This window comes from Coffea arabica, chromosome 11e (assembly GCF_036785885.1).
Source record: "Coffea arabica cultivar ET-39 chromosome 11e, Coffea Arabica ET-39 HiFi, whole genome shotgun sequence".
In the NCBI taxonomy this organism is placed as follows: Eukaryota; Viridiplantae; Streptophyta; class Magnoliopsida; order Gentianales; family Rubiaceae; genus Coffea; species Coffea arabica.
The window spans coordinates 55,402,452-55,421,745 of NC_092331.1; the positions used below are offsets into that span (position 1 = coordinate 55,402,452).

Here is a 19,294-nt window from a genome sequence, read left to right on the forward strand (position 1 = left end):
TTCAAGCACTAATACAGTTGGTTGTAAATATACTGAGATTGTGGGTGGAATTAGTGGTAGCCATCTGTTTTCCCCCTTTGAAGTATTTTGTGATTCCAGGGGAAACTTTAATTCCTTTTTGTTGTTCCACTATATCAATTCTGCTCATTTCCCAGAAAAGATAAAAAAATACTGTTTAGTTTCCTAACTTGCACACAGAAAATAGAGCCCCACCTTTTTAATTGTGGGTGTTGAAGTTTTAATTTTTTAATCGGATACAGTTTCTCTTTTTCGATAGCAACAATCCGATAACATTTGTTCATTTGAGAGGCTTACATTAGGGAGAAGAGGAAGACAGTGGTAGGATATTTGCTTTCGTGGGGTCATTGCTGGTCTATGGGAATACCCGATAGTTCACTACTAGATTTGATAGAGAAGGTTCGGTTTTCTTGAGAGCTAGCGATACAGCGTCCTTGTCTGGTAGAATTCAAATGGCTAGCAATGGTTGCAAGTTCTGTTATGAGTGTGAGGTGGATTTTACAGAGTCTTCTCTCAAGTACCAGTGCCAAACCTGTGCTCGGTTTTTGTGTGGGAGATGCGTCCAGGACTATGGCCTTCTGGATGATGTTTTATCAGGACATTCAAAAAGTAGAGCAGGGTCTCTAGTCCCTCTCAAGTCTTGCAAAATTTGCTCCAACTTTAGTACGCAGCCAAAAGCTGGAAGAAAGTACAGTGACAAGATTTATCCGGCTGAGTCTCCCAGACAAAGTCCAGAACCGCCATCTCCAAGTTGTGATGGTGATAGAGTTGATGGTTATTCCCTACATGCCACATCCAAAAGTAGTGTTGCATCATTTTCAGGTCATTTGTCTCCAGTATCAGTCCATCGCTCTTTTAGCAGGTATGAAAATATAAGTTCATGATACAAAATGTTGGGTTCTTTGCATACTATTACGTACTTTAGCAATCTGAACTATTTTATGTAATTTGTGAATATAGTAAGTACAGTTTTAGAGGTTCTAAGCCTTTTCAGTCTTGTTCTTCATAATGCGTCGGTTTTGTCAATTTTTATACATATGTTTTAATTATTGTCCATCTTCACTAATTTTCAGTGAAGTCTAGATTTTAGCTTCTAGTGCAAGATTTTCTGTCTCACATCATGCGTATTTTTGAAAATCGTATAACATGAGTTTTACTCTCTGGATAAAGCGAATAAGTTTTGTGATCCAGCTCTTGTATACACGATTACAGTGCTTGGATTGAGATTCAACGCTAAGTCAATTATTATTATTGCTTTAATGATTGCAGAAGCGATGAAGATGAAGGAGAGGATTTCATGAGTAACTTTTTCAGTCCATCAAGTGAATATTGCCATGACACTTCAGATATAGAGACTAGTAATATTAGCACTAGACATGACTTTTACAGTTTCAAATCAGTTGGATCAAGTCCTTCTGATAGCCCCTCTAGGATTCATATTACCTCCAATAGAGTTGGGCATTTTGTACAGAAACAGCAGCTAGGAACCCGCAGGTCTCGAAGTGATTATTGTCCCTTTTACCAAGAAAGCATGGCTGTTTTAGGAGGGCCTGAGAAAGGGACAGAGGATTCAGAGACTGCTGATGACTGTGTTGATAATTTGTCAATGTTCCAAGAACAGTATGGAAAGTCACAGAAGCCATTGGATTTTGAAAACAATGGTCTTGTTTGGTTTCCCCCTCCACCAGAAGAAGAAAATGATGAGACCGAAAATAATTTCTTCACCTATGATGATGATGACGATGATGATGACCTTGGGGACACCAACGGGACCTTTTGCTCCAGCAGAGACGTGGATCCTAAGGAACCTCTGAGAGCTGTGGTACAAGGGCATTTTAGGGCTCTTGTGTCACAGCTACTCCAAGGAGAAGGTATAAAGGTGGGAAAAGAAAATGGTTCTGAAGATTGGCTTGACAAAGTTACAGCACTGGCTTGGCAAGTAGCAAAATTTGTGAAGCCAGATACCAGTAGGGGAGGCAGCATGGATCCTGTTGATTATGTAAAGGTCAAATGTGTAGCATCTGGTAGTCCTAGCGAAAGGTAAAATCTTCCTTCTTTCCAGATGCCTAAAGGTTATTTTTCCAGGTTCTGCATTATTTCAACTTCTATGAGCACCTCATTTTTGAAGATAAGCTGCTTTTTTATTCGTTTGTTGTCTCATGTTTCATGCAGTACGTTTATCAAAGGAGTGGTTTGTACAAAGAATATTAAACACAAGCGCATGACCTCACAATACAAGAACCCAAGATTACTCCTACTGGGAGGAGCACTGGAGTTCCAAGGAGTTACTAACCAGCTTGAATCATTTGATATCTTACGCCAACAGGTCACTTTTCATTTGGTTTAGTTTTGATGACTTTGGATGCTTGAAGGTCAGTTTGTTCACTCCTCATTTTTGGCAGGAAATGGATCATCTGAAGATGGTAGTTTCAAAGATACAGGCTCTTCGAACAAATGTGCTACTTGTTGAAAAAAGTGTATCTTCGTACGCCCAAGAATACCTACTGGCAAAGGATATCTCTCTAGTTTTAAATGTCAAAAGGCCACTTTTGGAACGGATAGCTAGGTGCACTGGTGCTGTTATTACTCCAGCTGTTGATAAGATATCCACAGCACGATTAGGACACTGTGAACTCTTTCATTTAAAGAAGGTCTCTGAAGAGCATGAGCCTCTCAATCACTTTAACAAGAAGCCATCCAAGACTTTGATGTTTTTTGGGGGTTGTCCATGGCGTTTAGGGTGCACGGTTGGTTCCACAGCTCACATTCTCTTAAATTTTTTTCTTGCATACTAGTCTGTTATTTGCAATGTGGCTATCCTAATCTTATGAAGTCTTCTGCTGTTCTGATAACCCTGGTATAAAAAAGAATGTACGATTACTTGGTTTGGCAATATTGGTTGCCGTTCTGTGGTTTATGAGCTCATCTTGCTCCACCTGTTTCGATTTCTAAAATTGAATTTTGTCTATTTCATGGTGCTTCTCTAGAACTAGAGACACAAAGTGCATGGCTGTTCTTATTGTTCATTTTGCTCAATTTCCACAATGTTTCTGGAATGTTCCATTATGGTTTAGTAGTTAAGAACTAAAACAATCTTGAATGAATTTTATTAAGTGGCCAGTTTTACTTTACATACCACCAATACCTTCTGTTGATTCACATGGCAAATAACATAGTAGATCTTTTTGTTGCCGTGCAGATTTTTTCCTTTTTTAGTCTGCGTAGCTTCTATATCAGCAGTCAGCTTTAAGGTTCTAGAAGTTTGAAGAATCTTTTGAGATAACTCACGCATTTATGTCATTGTGACATTATAAATATCTGATAATACATTCATCAAATTTCTTTGCTGATCTGTGATCGCGTGGAACTTGCTTAAGGTGGGAAATTTAAAAAAAAACAATCTGTTCCCTTTCCTTTCCTGTAGGTCCTGCTGAAGGGATCATCTCGTGAAGAGTTAAAGAAGTTGAAACAAGTTTTACATTATGCAGTTTTTGCAGCCTATCATTTGTCTTTGGAAACCTCCTTTCTAGCTGATGAGGGTGCTAGTTTGCCTAAAATGGGAGTTAAACCCTCTGTTGCTGTTAAAGAGAGGATATGTACTGAAAATGTTATTGCCACCGTCACTAATTCTGTAGTTTCTAGCCATTACCACGAGGTTGCTAGTGTACCACACATTGCTTTGGAATCTGATGGTCTTCATTTGGAGCCTGACTTGCAGCAATCATTTTCTGCGCATTGTAATTCTGATTATGATGCTACTTCTGCAAGAGAGGAATGTAGATATAGAAATGTTCCTCTTGATGCACACACTGTATACTCAACCTCTGACACAGGGCTTGACCATACAAATTCTTTATTTCCTGGTGACATTCAAAATCATATCCAAGAAGATGCAAATTCAGTTCAAGAGGAGAACCAGGCGGTTGAAGTTTCTGAAGTTGCAAAGCTCCAAAGAGCTGATAAAACTGAAGAGTCAGTTGAGTTCTATTCGGCTGCTGATACCAACCAGAGCATATTGGTTTCTTTTTCGAGCCGCTGTGTACTAAATGAAACTGTATGTGAACGTTCTCGACTCCTTCGGATAAAGTTCTATGGTGCTTCTGATAAGCCACTTGGGAGATATCTTCAAGATGATCTGTTTGATCAGGTGGTCTATCCTTGGGTACCAGTTTACTGTTCTTGTTTTGGTTTTACTAATTGACACTAAATATGAGTTGCAATTTGTTATTTGTCTTGTCAGACAACCTGTTGTCAATCATGCAAGGAGCCAACAGAGGCTCATGTCATATGTTATAGTCACCAGCAGGGGAATCTTACTATAAATGTTAAGAGACTGCCCTCAGTGAAGCTACCTGGGGAAGTTGACGGGAAGATATGGATGTGGCATCGATGTCTCAGATGTGCACCTGTAGAAGGTATCCCACCAGCAACTCACAGGGTAGTGATGTCTGATGCCGCTTGGGGTCTATCATTTGGGAAATTCTTGGAACTCAGTTTTTCAAATCATGCAACTGCTAATCGTGTTGCAAACTGTGGTCATTCTCTCCAAAGGGACTGCCTGCGGTACTATGGGTGCGTGATATGTAATTAAGACTGTTTTCTGATTTCTTTGATGTCTCACGTAAAGAACAAAAATTTAAGCAATTATTTTGTCTTTCAGAAGGGGTAACTAACATGGTTTTTTGGGCTTTATTATTGTTTTTTTGTTACAGCTATGGGAGTGTGGTTGCATTCTTCCGGTACTCACCTATTGATATTCTATCTGTGCATTTGCCCCCTTCAATTCTTGACTTTAATGCTTCAGGACAGGACTGGATAAGACAAGAAGCATCTGAGGTGCTATATCAAATCTAATTGGAAGGCTCTTACTGTTATTTCATTGCATTGCCTCTAAATCTAGTTTCCATTTCCATTTCCCCCCTATGATTCTACGATCGTAAATTTGATTATTTTGGAAATTGCTTCCTTTTCCTGACAGCTTTTGAGGAAATCAGAAGCCTTGTATGCGGAGATGTCTGGTGTTCTTCATAACATTGAAGAGAAACTTTTATCTTTTGGTCATGAGTTCTCTGGTGTAAGCGAGTTGCACAACCATGTGATTGAGTTGAAAGACCTGCTCATTAAAGAAAACAATTCCTACAATGTGAGTGCCAGTATTTCACATGGCGTCTTTGATTCTAAATTCTTGCACGAGTTTTTGGAGATTAAACATGTTGAAGTGCTTTTTGAGCTTCCTTTCTCAGTTTATTCTCGTTTGTTTGACAGAGTATGCTTAGAATAGCAGAGAAAGAGACACTTGAACTGGCGGAGGCATCATTAGATATCCTCGAAATTAATCGCTTGAGACATTCCCTCCTTATTGGTTCACATGTATGGGATTGTAGGCTTTTTTCATTGAACTGTCTTCTTACGAGGAGTTCTAGTTCCAGGGCTCCACAAAAAAGTGAAACATTTGTGAAGCGTAGCAGTTCTGAGCATTGGGAAGAAGTTGTGCCTGAAGTTTCCAAGTTTCAGGAATGTCCAATGGAATCTGTGAAATCTGAGCAAGAGGAGACTAACATGTTGCCGCATAGACTTTCTATATCTGAGGACTCAGCTTCATATGAACCTAGGAGAGAGGAGGAAATGCTTAAAGATAGCAAGAATGCAGTAAATACTCCAGCCCTGGAACGTGCGTCTACGGCTGCAACTGCTCTTTCTGAGACAATAGATTCTGCATGGACTGGTTCTGGTCAGGTTTCTGGGAAAGCTCAGTTGCATAATATGTGTCAGCCTGATGGAGCAGAAGATGTTCCATTTAAGCAAATAAATCAAGGTGAACTCCCTCCTCTTAAACGAGTTATGTTACCAGCTAGAGTTTATTCTTTCGATTCTGCTGTGAGACTTCAAGAAAGGATAAGTAAAGGACTTCCACCATCTTCATCGCATCTGTTGATGCTTAAATCTTTCCATGCTTCTGGAGACTACAGAAGTATGATTAGGGATCCCGTCGCCAATGTTCAGAGGATGTATTCTCAGATGTTACCATGTGAGGCCCAGAAGTGTGACTTTTTACAGAATGCCTCACCCACTTTTACCTCTTCTACATCTCTTTTATCTGATGGAGCAAGGTTGATGATCCCTCAAAATAGCCAAAATGATATGGTTATTGCTGTTTATGACGATGAACCAACAAGCATAATATCTTATGCTCTGAGTTCCAAGGAGCATGAAGAATGGGTTAGTGGTAAGCCACTTGAACCTGGAGGAAGCTTGAATGCTGGTGACTTGAATAACGATCATTCAACAACTTCTAACATATCAGGTTGGCAGTCTTTTGGTTCTCTGGACTTCGATTATATCCACTATGGGAGCTATGGCTCTGAAGATGCTTCTACTGCAATTGGTTCTATATTTACTGATAACAAGACTTCCCCTCATTTAAGAATTTCTTTTGAGAACAAGTCTTCAAATGTTTGGGGGGAGGTAAAGTTTTCAGTCACTTGTTACTTTGCAAAGCAGTTTGATGCCCTTAGGAAGAAATGCTGTCCAAGTGAAGTGGATTTCATACGTTCATTAAGTCGCTGTCGGAGATGGAGTGCCCAAGGTGGAAAAAGTAATGTTTACTTTGCCAAGTCTTTGGATGAGCGATTTATCATAAAACAAATTACAAAGACAGAGCTCGAATCTTTTGAGGAATTTGCTCCTGATTATTTTAAATATCTGAAAGATTCAGGGAGTCCAACTTGTCTTGCTAAAGTCCTCGGGATGTACCAGGTTAGGCCACATTTCTTGTTTGTGATGCATTGTCCCTCTTATCTTCTGTGACCTCATTAGGTTTGAAGGGTTTATTACACTAAATCCTAAAGGTTTACTACTACACTCCCTCCTCCCCCATACCCATGGAGAGAAGAGTAATGAAAAAGAAATGCAAAACAAACTAGCTTACATTTAATCTTCTTCATGAATTGTAGGTTGGTGTCAAACACTTAAAAGGAGGCAAGGAGACAAAAATGGATTTGATGATCATGGAGAACCTTTTCTTTGGAAGAAAAATATCTCGAGTCTATGATCTCAAGGGCTCTAAACGGTCTCGCTATAATGCTGATACAACAGGGGCAAACAAAGTGTTGTTAGACATGAATCTTTTGGAAACACTGCGTACAAAACCAATATTTCTTGGAAGCAAAGCAAAAAGAAGGTTGGAGAGAGCTGTTTGGAATGATACATCTTTTCTAGCGGTAAGTTGCTGCCACTTTTTACCTAATTGAGCCAGCTTTGTGTTTCATTTTTTCAGCTTTTAAAATAATTCTGGTTGAAAGTCAAAAAAATGTCGAATCATTTCAGGGTTGCTAATTTTCTGAGCCTGACTCTACATGCTGCACAGGATCCCATTTGTTTTCTAATAAACCAACCCTTTTTCAAGTATGATGTCTTCTTTGTGCACCATGTTTTGTAGGCCAATCCTACAGTAATTCTAACAAAGTTATGCCCTGCCGCATTTGAGTTTAGAAATCTTGTATTGCTGAACTTCCTTGCTTATCCTGCATGTATTTAGACTGCATATATTTACAGGTGAAAGTTCTAGAGATTAACTGTTTCTAGAAAATGCGCTTCTCTGCCAATGAAATGAAAATTTAAGGTCTTTTTAAGATCAATGGCTATCAAGACCACAATATAGCATGAAACAGAAGCCAGCATTTTCATAGTCATTTACTTATTTGAGGACTGGTAGTGCTTTCAATTAACAAGATCAAGGTTGATTTTTCGTTTAAATAATTACAAGTTAATTTCTTCTTCTTACCAGTCTGTTGATGTGATGGACTATTCTTTGCTGGTTGGGATTGATGATGAGAACAAAGAACTGGTCTTAGGGATCATCGATTTCATGAGACAATATACTTGGGACAAACACTTGGAGACATGGGTAAAGGCCTCAGGCATACTTGGTGGACCAAGGAATGCTCCTCCGACAATTATTTCTCCGAAGCAGTACAAGAAAAGATTCAGAAAAGCAATGACAACTTACTTTCTAACAGTACCTGATCTGTGGTCAGCCTGATCAAACATTTAAATTTGCTTAATAACAGCAAATTCTGTCATTAAGCAAAAGGACATTAAACTGCACAGCAATGGAGAAAATACAGATTCTTGATGGTGATTGCTTCCTTTTGTAATTTTGTGGGGAAAAATCTCCCCAAAAGGTTGTGCATACAGAAGCAGAGGGATCAGTAGAAATTTCTTCTTGATGCTCCTTTTTACCTTTTGTAAATTTATAGAAAGCGGCATGCATAGGCCTTCTAATAAAATCAATTTTTCTCCTCCAAGGGTGTCTCATCTTTTCTGCTGGTTTAATTTTGATTTTAGAAGCATTTCACCTGCATGACAACTTACAAATTTTAGGAGTCTAGGAATTCCAATTCTTTTCTGGCGTGTGCCCTTTTGGCTGGCAGGTTCAGGTGATCTTAGTAAAGGATAAATCAAAAGAATGGTACACAACGGATGTTAAGTGGATGTTGTATGGTTGTTCCACGAAGATAAGCTGTCTTCTTGATTACGGTTGTCAGTGGCTATTCTATCATATAGAGGGGGTGTAATTTTCATCAAGATGAAGAATATCTCCATCCTCTTCCCAGTTTCTTTCACAAATCTTGCTTTATTGTGGGAAGTTGAGGCCTAATAGCGACGGTAATCTGTAAGCTCTGAAAGTGTGAAAAGTATCCAGATTACTTCAACTAGGCTTTTAGATGGAATATTCCAAGTTGTTTCACACTCAATTACAGGATGTCATTTCTAATCTTTAAATAGTCCAAAATTTGTGTACAAAACTTGACCGAATACTCGTCGTGTAAACTACTATGCAGAAAAATTTAACCAAAGATTTAGAGATTCTAAATTTAAATTCTTTTTTTCCGTTCTTCGTTTTTTAAATCTCAACTTTTACTTGTTTAACACACACATATATAGATATTGTATGTATGTATGTATATAGAAAATGTTAAGAGGGGTCAGTAATAAACTTATCCTTTTGTATACACCTTTTGGCCATGCACTAGAATGTTAGGTGAAATGCTTGGTAAGATGCCTGTGTGGACACAGGAAACCTATTTCGTTTTTACTTGTTATTCTCCTGTGCCCACTCTTGCATTTGGATCAATGATGTTGTGCCTTACATTTTCTTTCCAGTGGGGGGGAAAAAAAAAAAAAGAAAAAAAAAGAAGAAAGAAAACCTTTCAACTCAAGTAGGACACTTTCGTATATTATTTTGTTCCATGCATTTTTTGCGATCTTTCCCAGCTTGTTATCTATCTTATATCCTTCACTCAAATGCATATTCCTAGCTTGTTCTTATGGCCCCTTTTTTTTTTTTTTTTGGAGCTGCCTCCAACGAGTTTTTATCCAGGGTTCTGCGCTCTTATTCTCCTAGAGTTTCTCACATCTTCGGTGAAATATTTGGATTAGAAGAAAGTATTGAAGCACTAAAAGTCTATGTACTGGTGGATAAACTTGGAAGATTGTTTTTGAAAGAAAATTTCAAAACGCAAAACTGCTTCTCTCATTATTCTCCTCAAGCAAAAATGATGTCCAATATGCTCAGCTCCCTAAGCAGTTACAATATACAAAACTAGCTAGACTGAGTAGTTGGTTGCCGAGAACTTTGCTGGGGAATTTGGAGATAACATTTAGACAGAATTTGGCTGCGGATGCACTTCAATATCTGCTTGCTTTTGGGGTGGCTAATTAAGACACTGCCAATTGGATTTCCCCTTCTGTGAATGGCAAGAATCCCACACGTTTCTGCATATTACAAACAACATAATAGCTTTAGTAGGGCTTTCCAATTGATGACTTGAAAAAACGGATGTAAATTCTACAAGATGATTTGCATCATCATTCGAGGAACTTAAGAAAAATGGTGGAAAATTTCCCAGCAAATTGTGATAAACAAGATAACAAGTGCACCTACCCAAAAACAAGATAATAACTGTGGTTGGGGTGATTGATAAGGACTGGTGTTTTGAATAAAGAATCCGTACGTGCACCAAAGTTGATACTGTTTTGGTTATTGAAGTAATAATAAGGGAAGCTTGAAGGATTCAAACCCCATATTGTATGAGATCAGATGGATCGTATACTCGCTTATCAAATAGAAGGTGCTAAATTATACAGCCCAATTTTGTTGGCAGGGTACCAGACAAGCAATCTGTTTGGTTTGGTTGGTGTACCTGCATGCTGATTCTAACACTTCATCCCCAACTCTTTTTTCCTCTTTGTTTTAATAGTTGTATTGTTTTGGGGTTTGGGGAACTTCTTCTTCTTCTTTTTTTTTTTCTCTTCTTTTGGTTGTTACTTCTTATGAACCTAGGAAACCAATTTTCTTTTTCTTGCAAAGGTGTTTTGGAACTTCTAAATGTCTAATTTTTGCTATCTTTCATTAACAAAAAATGATGAGGGCTAAGTTTTAGTTTCTAAAATAAAACTTGTGAGAAACGTAATTTCTCTTTTGCCTTTTTGAAGAAAGATTAGAAGAAGAATCAGCAATAATCCCCCACCCACACACACACACACCCCCCCCCCCCACAAAAAAAAAGCATTAACTTAATTACAAATCATATTTTGTTTTCATTGGCTTATATATATATCTGTAATGAAAAGATCATGAATGAGATAACAAAAAGAAATCTCTCTTACTCGTCATTATCGTTTCACATAGGTTTTTTTTTTTTTTTTTTTTAGTTTTCACATGGATTCAAAGAATGAAATGAAACTAAAGATCAACACAGAAACCATATATTTAGTGAAACCATGCTCTTGTACGTGAAAGAAACAAAAAAGGTTGCTAGTGTACGTGGATAATGGATATTGAGGTCTACAAATTAAGTGGTAAGAAAATAACAAGTCTCCGAAATATGGCTGTAACAGTCAGCTTGACCAATCAAATTGGACAAGCCGCCATGGTCATGTAGACCCCTTTCCAAAGTAGAAAAAAGTACAGAAAACCGAAAGAAAATAAAATAACCAATAGATTCAGCCCAACTGCACAGGGGTCCATCTACTTCTTTTGTCCATTGTTTTTCAAATAAAAACTTGTTATCAAATGCATAAACTCACTTATTTTTTTTGTTTGGGGGGGAGGGGGGAGGAGGGTAGGTTTTCATTTCTTTAGGTTTCATGCTATGCAAAATTATTTTTTGGGCAGATTTCAGAGGTTGGGTGATTAAAATAGCCAAATGAGGAAAATGTCAACTGATTAGTTTGCTACTTGTTCTTCAAGAATTGAAGGACGAAGCAGCTGCGATTTGACAATCTTCCAGAAACCTTTATAGATGCAAAAGAGGTTTGAAGTCATGCAAGATGATCAGTGTAAAAGCAAGAAAGTCTGCGCTGAAATTACATGGCGGTTGTGTTCCTATTCTGTAAAATGATGTTCTAATTAGCCTAGTTGTTTGTTGGTATTTGATACATCCAACAATGCCCTGGATTCAATAACTTACTATTGCTAGTCTTCTTTCCCTAATACAGAATATTTTAACCTCTTGGACTCACTAAAACTATATATAAATTTTCTTGACCTTTACTATGTCAATGAAATAAACGAGTTAAGAGATAATCTTATTCTGAAATATCAACTATTACTAGTATATATAGACTTGGTTCACATCTGGATGTCCGTGTTGGCTTGGTATTTTACAATTCCAATGACATGAAATTCTGGTCATCCTTACTTTCTGCAGACATAATGTACAAATTTAATTCCTAGCTAGAGTATACCAATAGTAACTTTACATGCAGGGCCTAATCCAAGCAAAAATGCAAAAAGAAAAAAAGAAAAAGAAAAAAAGAAGGTAGTAAAATGCATTTTGACATTGGAATTAAATCTGATGTATAGAAAACATCCAACATCTCAACAACTTCAACCATCACTATTAATGCGTTTGACTTTTCTAATGTTACCGTGAAAACGATTGCATATTTTTAAGAATGTGAAAGGTTGAGGAATCGTGTAGATCTCAAGAAAGCTCTAGCCAACTTCAAATGGCTATTAGAAAATGAATTCCTCAGTCAAATTTTTAATCAGTTTCTTCTCCATTATTCAAGGGCTTCAATGATAGCTAACCTCAAATAACTTATCACAATTACGTACAACTAAAATAATAACTAATCTTTCTAAGCTCAATTTTGTAATGTACAGGCACGGTTTCTGTATAGCAAATTAAGGTAAAGAGTGTTAAAAAAACCCATTAAACATGGCATAAAATTTGGATCAATGTTAAGGGGAGCAAGAAAAGAAAAATACCTCACGCGGTTTTAGACCTTGTTTAACAATTCCATGTTCATTCTTCCAATGATGCACCTTGCTAGATGCAGCTCCGCCAGCAGCAGTGGCTGTGTTTGCCATGCAAAATTCCATGATTTTCGCGGCCGCCTCGGCTTCATCCTTGCTCTCCATCATCATTTTCTCCACTTGAGCCTTGGGAAGCCTCATTTTTAGCCTCATTGCACCATTGGGTGAGCTTTCTTGACTCTGTTCATCAAGCACAATGCTGGCTGGTTTCAAGTGTGAGAGATCCGAGACTGATCTTCTGGCCAACATCAGGCTTTCGAGTCGATCTTTCGCACTCATTTGAATCCCTGAACGAACCCTCCTCGGGCCTTTGGTATTCTCTTCAGGAAACTTGGGCAATTCCACTAGAAAATAGAGCCCTTTTGGTTTCAGCTCTTGTTGGGGTTCCAAGGGCTTTGCTCGAATACCAAAATGCTTTACAGCTTCGGATTCTAGTAAAACAAAGCCTGGATAATCTTTCACTACTTCACCAGCATAGATTGGTGTCTTCAACTTGATGGTTTCACCATTGATTTTCATCACCTTTGCAACCCTTTTGCCCCCCAAACTGTTGCCCATGTTTCTTGAGTATACGTTTTCTCTTTTCTCACTCTCTTTAGTATGGGGGTTCTCTCGTGATTGTACTTATTTCAAATGAGCACAAAGCATAAAAGTAGGGATGTTGCTATCTTGTTTGGGACCCTCGACCCCAATTAGCATGGTACGCAGTTGTTAGATGAAGACATATTGTTATATGTATTGGTAGTTGTTGTTGTCGTCGTTTGGGATTTTGGTCAAAGAAAGAGCGCAAATTTTGAAATTTGGAGATCCCTTTGACAAATCCATGAGAATTGAGATTTGATTAGTACAAGCTACAAGTCATTAGTCATTCAGATTTGAAGTCTTGACAAATTCGCCACGAATAACTTGGAGCAATTAACGTTTATGATTTGATCACCCATCATATTTTTCAATTCGAGTTCGGAAAATAATGTGCATCGATTTACAAACGTTAAATTTAAAAGCTTATTTTTAATGTTTTACGATGAATTTATCTATAAAAAGTCATTAAAAATCATGACGTGTTCAAATGTTATTCTTTATTCAGTTGTTTACTTAGCTATTGAAATATTGATTTAGGAAGTAAAATTTATCTGCATGGAAACAACCACGTTCACATGTTTAAGTTGGACAAAATAATCCCAAAAATTCTTTGTTACAAAATGGCCGTGACAATCGTGGGGAGAGATGAAATATCACTAAACTATTCCATGAAAATGACCTACGTTAATCACGGTGTGGATCCAAGAGTTTTTGGGGGATTCCATTAATCATGGGGGCTTTTTGACTTAACTCTTAGAAACTTGGAAATTCTCATCATATTTCGTGAGGATGAAGCTCTTTTTTCCATGAAAAGTACGAGTCACTACCAAATCTGATGGTTTTTTCATGCAAGAACTGCTCTCACGTAGAATATATTGTTATAATTCTTCTAGTTGCCTTGAAAAAGTAAAATGTGGAATTACTACAAGAACGTGCATGATAGACTTGTTCTTAAATTAAGGGCCAAATTTGATTTTCAACTCTTCGACTTGTAAACTTCTCAGTCTTCCGTGTACAACCTTGATTTTCTCAAGTACGGTACACAATTCTTTCTTTTTACTGAGACCTATCATGCAAAAAAATTAGCTATAAACGATAGAGTTTGGAAGTAGATCACAAACAGTTAAACGACAAATGTACGTCTTCTTTCTTTTCCTTCTCTCTCTTTTCCTATTCGATGTATAAATCAAAGTCTATATGCAATTCTTTGTCGGGTTTAAAGTCTCCCTTTGAATCAAAAAAATCTATATGCAATTGCATATAAACATGATTTTTAATAAAAAAAATGTATTTTTTCTTCTTGTGGATATTTTTCGCAGCCAATCCCTCGTGCAGTTGCACGTAATCAATGACTTATTTTAAAAAACTATTTTTTCTTTCTTGAGTGGTATACTTAATCGAAGAGAATTAATGAATCAATGGATGCTCAAGTTTTACGTATTTTTGCATTTAACTCTTCTCTAATCAGTACTACATCCAGACAAAGAAAAAGAAAATGTAGAATGAAAGGAAATGAGCACTTGGAAACTAGCCAGCTTCGCAAGTCTACGTTCACTGCCTTTGAGGATAACTATCGAAATGAAAAAGAAGCAAACCCGTGACATGTTGCACGTAGCTTCAAAGCTTTTATAAAATGGATCTCTTCGTTTTTAGTCAAAAATAATTAATACACTGTACCATAAAACATTAAAACAGTAGACAAGGCAGATGAGTTTCATGGGACCATTCTGCCATTGGTATTACAGCTTTATTTTATTTTATTTTTGATTGAAAAGGATGATCTAACAACCCAAAGGTTCACCTTTGCCAGCTAAAGAAGTATACGTGGGAGCTGAACAGCTGAACTTTATCTCCTTTTAAGCCCAATCTCGATGGATTGATACTTATTTAAACCTACAGCTGGAACTCCATTAAAGAAAGAACTAAGGGTGGCTAACCGACTCCTTTGAATCTCTCATACTTTTGTGGGGTACTTTTCTTTTTTAAAGGGGGGGTTGTCCTCTTGATTTATCAGTGTAGACGAAAAGGGTCGACTTAGGAAACTTGCAAAAGACTAAAGGCCCTTGGGATTCTTAGCTTCACCTAGTAAAAATATCAGATGAATAAGGTTCGCATGAAACAGTTTCTATTACTCCTTTTTTCATCATGGGACTGAGGGAGAATAAGCCTTTCTTTATGGGATTGAGGGAGTACTTATATTTCCCATACGAAGGCCTTCCTGATATCTTTTGCATGTATTAAAGAGAGAAGAGAGGAAACATTATGCAGGGAAAAGAAAAACTATTATTGTACATTTCTTTGCAGATAATGTAATTTTCCAATGGAATTCAAATCCAGCAGTCTGATTAGTCTCAATAAATGAATTTAAAAAAAAAAATGTCCAGAGATTTCTTTCGCACACTCGTCATACAAGAAAGAGATACACTCACAAACAATAGATAAATACAATGCAAGTGATGAGAATGGCTTCATCTTCTCATCTGTAATAGCTCTTTCTCTTTTCACACTTCAAAAAGAGAACGTGTAAAATTATGTAATATAAGAATCAAAGAAAAAAAAATAATTGGGAGGATCTTCACCTCTATAGCACTTGTTACAGATGATTAGACTTGCGAAGGTGCTCCAATAATGAATTAGCCTTCCGCTTAGCCCTCTCTGTGCCATTCTTGGTAAGCTCTGTAAGAGGAATAACCGCGCCAAGTCTGCTTAGACAAGCAAGATTATCTTGATCCCTTTTGCACAAGCAAAGTAGAATAGCAGCTGCATTTTCCTTGTTACGCGGCAGACCTGTCCTCATCAGATCGATCAACACAGGAATTGTGCTAGCTTTCACAATGGCAGCCTTAGCTTCTTGGTTGCCAGCAAGAACTGAAAGAATAGTCAGAGCTTCATCAATCATGCCACTGCTCCTGTCAGACAGCATTTTTAGCAATGCTGTAATGATGCCAGCCCTAACAGCCCTGCCTTTATTTCCTTGATAAATACACAGATTAAACAATGCTGTGGCAGCATCTTTCCTTCCTCTGGTGCTCCCATTTTGGAGCAAATCTACCAAAGCCGGTATTGCCCCTGATGCGCCAATTATAATTTTATTCTCATCTGCAAGGGACAAGCTAAAGAGGGTTGCTGCTGCATTCTCTCTTGCTTCCATGCTTCCAGCTCTAAGGATCTGAACAATAGAAGGAACAGCACCCGCAAGCATTATAAGCCCCTTGTTATTTTCAAATATGGAGAGGTTGAGAATAGAAGTGACAGCATGCTCCTGAGTTTGATTATCTTCACATGCCAACAGACTAACAAGGACAGGAATAGCTCCAGCATCAGCAATCAAGATCCGATTATCTGTGCTTCTTTTAGAAAGTGATCGAATCTCTACTACAGCAGCCCTGCGTTCCTCAATGGACCTGCTTGAGAGCTTGCGGACAAGTGCTTCAATAGCTGCAATGTCCCCACTAACATCACGAAATGACCCATCACTCTTTTTGATCCTCCCATTTGTTAACGCTGTTGGTTGCTCTACATTGTGCTCTGTACACCATTGACTTATCAGGCTTCTTAAAGCATAGTTTGGTGTAAGTTTGAGATTTTCAAGCTTCTGCTGAGTTTTTGGACAAGTTGTGTTTCCGCAATCTATCCATCTTTGGATGTATGATCTCTCATAAGTCTGAAAAATAAAAGAACTATAAGTAGAAAAACAAGCAACTGCAAACAGAAAACGAACAACAGTAGCATACATAATTAATTCTCCTCACCATTTTTCCGTCCAACACATGGACATAGAGATATATACAAATGCATGTCTCAAAGTTTGAACAGTACCTGTCCTGTAGCCACAATAACAGGATCCCTCATTAACTCAAGAGATATAGGGCATAGGAAATCATCAGGAACTATAGAAGAATCAGATTTCTTGTTCTCTTCTGGGCTCTTGGTGGAACAGCAAGATTCATCAATGCCATTAGTCTCGGAATCCTTTGGCTGACAAATCTTAGATGATCTGGAAAGACTCTTGCGCCTTCCCTGCTCCTGAACAATTTGAACTGAACCATCATCGCCTTCTGAGTCCTTAATGTTTGCAACAGACCCAACCTTTTCTCGCACATGATCAATATTACCTATATTAGCTATGTGAAGGCTTCCAATTAATCTATTCCTTAGATGAAATGGATCAACATCTCTGTTCAAGGGTTGTGATAATGCCCGTGATAACATATTTGAATTTAAAGGCCCACCATATCTATCAGTGGCTCTTCTCAGCTGCGACCTAACCAATTCAACCTGACAGAACAAACAAATATTACAACAAAATCCAGGAGAGATGAACAAAAGCATAGAAAACTGAGCGTAACTAACCTGCTCTTGAACTTCTTCCGAAATATCAAAATGATCATATGGTATGCTTGCTAGAGCTTTTTCCAATTTCCACGTCACACATTGGAATTGAAAAGAGAATTTCTTTGCCAACTCAGCCTTCAATCAAGGAAAAACTAAAGTTGAGGAAGGCATCCCAAATTCTTTATCACAAATAGAACAAAATACAGCACTAACTTCAAGCATAGGAAAAATACACTTCAAATATATCCAATACTTATGTAAAACGATTACCACATTGTGATGACTAGTTGCAAAGGTGCAAAGTTCATAACTTTTATTGCCTGGAAGTAGTAATAATTTTGGAGCAAGTCAAAAGAAAGAGAGCAACAGAAGCCCCATTGACATGAGTGGTTTGTGACTTTTTACCTACACTATCCATTCTATATAGAAACACTGGAAATTTACCTCGAATTTGAACTGAACAACCAATCTGTTATGCTTCAGTGCCATTATATACACAACTTAACAAGTTTCAACTCTGAAAAGCTTCAAAAATTAGCAAACAAAATGATCCTAACCATGGAGGATTTAGGAAAACCAATACCTTAATTTATGACTCGATGTCAACACATACCGCATTTCAGCCAAGAAGTGAATTGGACAAAAACTTCAAACAATGTCTCACCTAAACTAACCAACCAAGGATCTTGATTTCGCCCAAACAGACAGATTATTAGATTTCATCTCCTGAGACTTTTCCAGATAATTCAAGATATACCAATCTATGTAATCCCATTAAGCCACCAAATTTTCATAACAAAAGAAATTAGGCTACCTACCATTGAACTTTCATGGGGTCAGATCAGCATAAAGTTAAAGTCTAAAACAATCAGTATAAAGAAACAGCCAGCAGTCGTTACTCCGACCCAAAAAGCAAGAATGTGCAAACTTCACAATTTGTTAAGACTCGGAAGCACTAACTAAATTCATGCAATAAAAACAACCCAAGATTATAATCTCAAGCGAATTTCAGAATGAAAAAAGAAAATCCTCATACAAATACTAACGTAAAAGTGAAATGATTTGCAACTACTTACTGAAGAAATCTCGGGATCAAAAGTGTTCGCAGCAAGAAGCAACCTTTTAGCAGATTCAAGTGCCAAAGAGAGATCGAAAAGGGAAGAATTGGAGGAAGAAGAAGAGGAGCCCGCATGACCATTGTCATCATAGCCTTTAAACTCCTTGATTTCTTCAAGCAAATGAGCCAAGAGCGAGACTCTCCTAGCCAAATTAGTACAGTCTTTCTGAAAAGAACCTGAGAAGCCGGCCTGGGAGATCCTCACAACGTCGTGAACCAGCCGAAGTGGTGCCTGTAAAGGGCGGTCGCCTGCCACGGCGGTGGTGGCGTCTCCGCCGGCCATGGGGTGGTGGGTGGGGGCCGGGGATGCAAGTTGTATTGGCTCCACCACTTAGTGTGTGTTGTATTGTCGACCACAATGTGTGATAACTGATAGAGAGTATGGGACAGCTGATCTTTGTAAACGTTTGGTAAGGACTTTGGACAGCTTCGGATTATTTTAATAATTTGATAAAATTCTTCTGGCATTAAAATTTTTTTTATTTAAAAAATGGAGGGAGATTCGAAACGGTATTTTATTTGTTCATTTATTTATTTATTTATTTTACAAGGTTATCCCGGAGCTTTATTGCTAAACAAGGGAAATTGGAAGGTACATTAATGAGTAAAATATAGCTCCTCTTTTTTTTAAAAAAAAAAAAAAATCGTTTTTGCTTACTTGGATAAATAATATTGTTGCCAATTTTCGTGATACTTATTATATGAATAGATTTTATGTCATAATTTTGTTCTTTTATTTTGATTGTGTTTATTGGTAATGATGAAGAAAATTGATTGCAAAATGTAAAATTGTTGAAAACATCTAGATTGGAAGTGATTTATACGAAATTGTGAATATTTTAGGTTACATATGTTTATAAAATAATTTTATTCTAGTACGCTTACTTTTATTGTTTAGACGGTAAAGTTTTTCACCT

At 37.6% G+C, this 19,294-nt stretch overlaps 2 protein-coding genes and 1 pseudogene across 2 annotated transcripts; 1 reads left to right on the top strand and 2 right to left on the bottom strand.

The window, feature by feature from the left end:
• The first annotated feature begins 231 nt into the window (after positions 1-231).
• LOC113718999 (putative 1-phosphatidylinositol-3-phosphate 5-kinase FAB1C) lies at positions 232-8,324 on the top strand (annotated as a pseudogene).
• Positions 8,325-9,495: 1,171 nt separating this feature from the next.
• LOC113718786 (uncharacterized protein At1g66480-like) lies at positions 9,496-13,030 on the bottom strand. Its single transcript, XM_027243700.2, has 2 exons — positions 12,296-13,030; positions 9,496-9,795 (listed from the first exon to the last, which is right to left on the bottom strand). Exons 1-2 carry the CDS (start codon positions 12,899-12,901, stop codon positions 9,739-9,741), a joined length of 663 nt encoding a protein of 220 aa, XP_027099501.1. The 5' UTR covers positions 12,902-13,030; the 3' UTR covers positions 9,496-9,738.
• Positions 13,031-15,185: 2,155 nt separating this feature from the next.
• LOC113719130 (U-box domain-containing protein 11-like) lies at positions 15,186-18,766 on the bottom strand. The gene is made up of 4 exons (XM_027244199.2): positions 18,337-18,766; positions 17,279-17,395; positions 16,745-17,203; positions 15,186-16,589 (listed from the first exon to the last, which is right to left on the bottom strand). The coding sequence occupies exons 1-4, from the start codon at positions 18,658-18,660 to the stop codon at positions 15,519-15,521; spliced, it is 1,971 nt and encodes a 656-aa protein (XP_027100000.1). The 5' UTR covers positions 18,661-18,766; the 3' UTR covers positions 15,186-15,518.
• Positions 18,767-19,294: the final 528 nt, after the last annotated feature.

Excerpts from the sequence above, each read along its gene's own strand:
- LOC113718786 (XM_027243700.2), bottom strand. The coding sequence starts at position 12,901 with ATGGGCAACAGTTTGGGGGGCAAAAGGGTTGCAAAGGTGATGAAAATC. Across the intron at positions 9,796-12,295 it reads AAGGTCTAAAACCGCGTGAG|AAACGTGTGGGATTCTTGCC; the intron begins GTATTTTTCTTT and ends TGTAATATGCAG.
- LOC113719130 (XM_027244199.2), bottom strand. The coding sequence starts at position 18,660 with ATGGCCGGCGGAGACGCCACCACCGCCGTGGCAGGCGACCGCCCTTTA. Across the intron at positions 17,396-18,336 it reads TTGATCCCGAGATTTCTTCA|GCTGAGTTGGCAAAGAAATT; the intron begins GTAAGTAGTTGC and ends CCTTGATTGAAG. Across the intron at positions 17,204-17,278 it reads CGGAAGAAGTTCAAGAGCAG|GTTGAATTGGTTAGGTCGCA; the intron begins GTTAGTTACGCT and ends TTGTTCTGTCAG.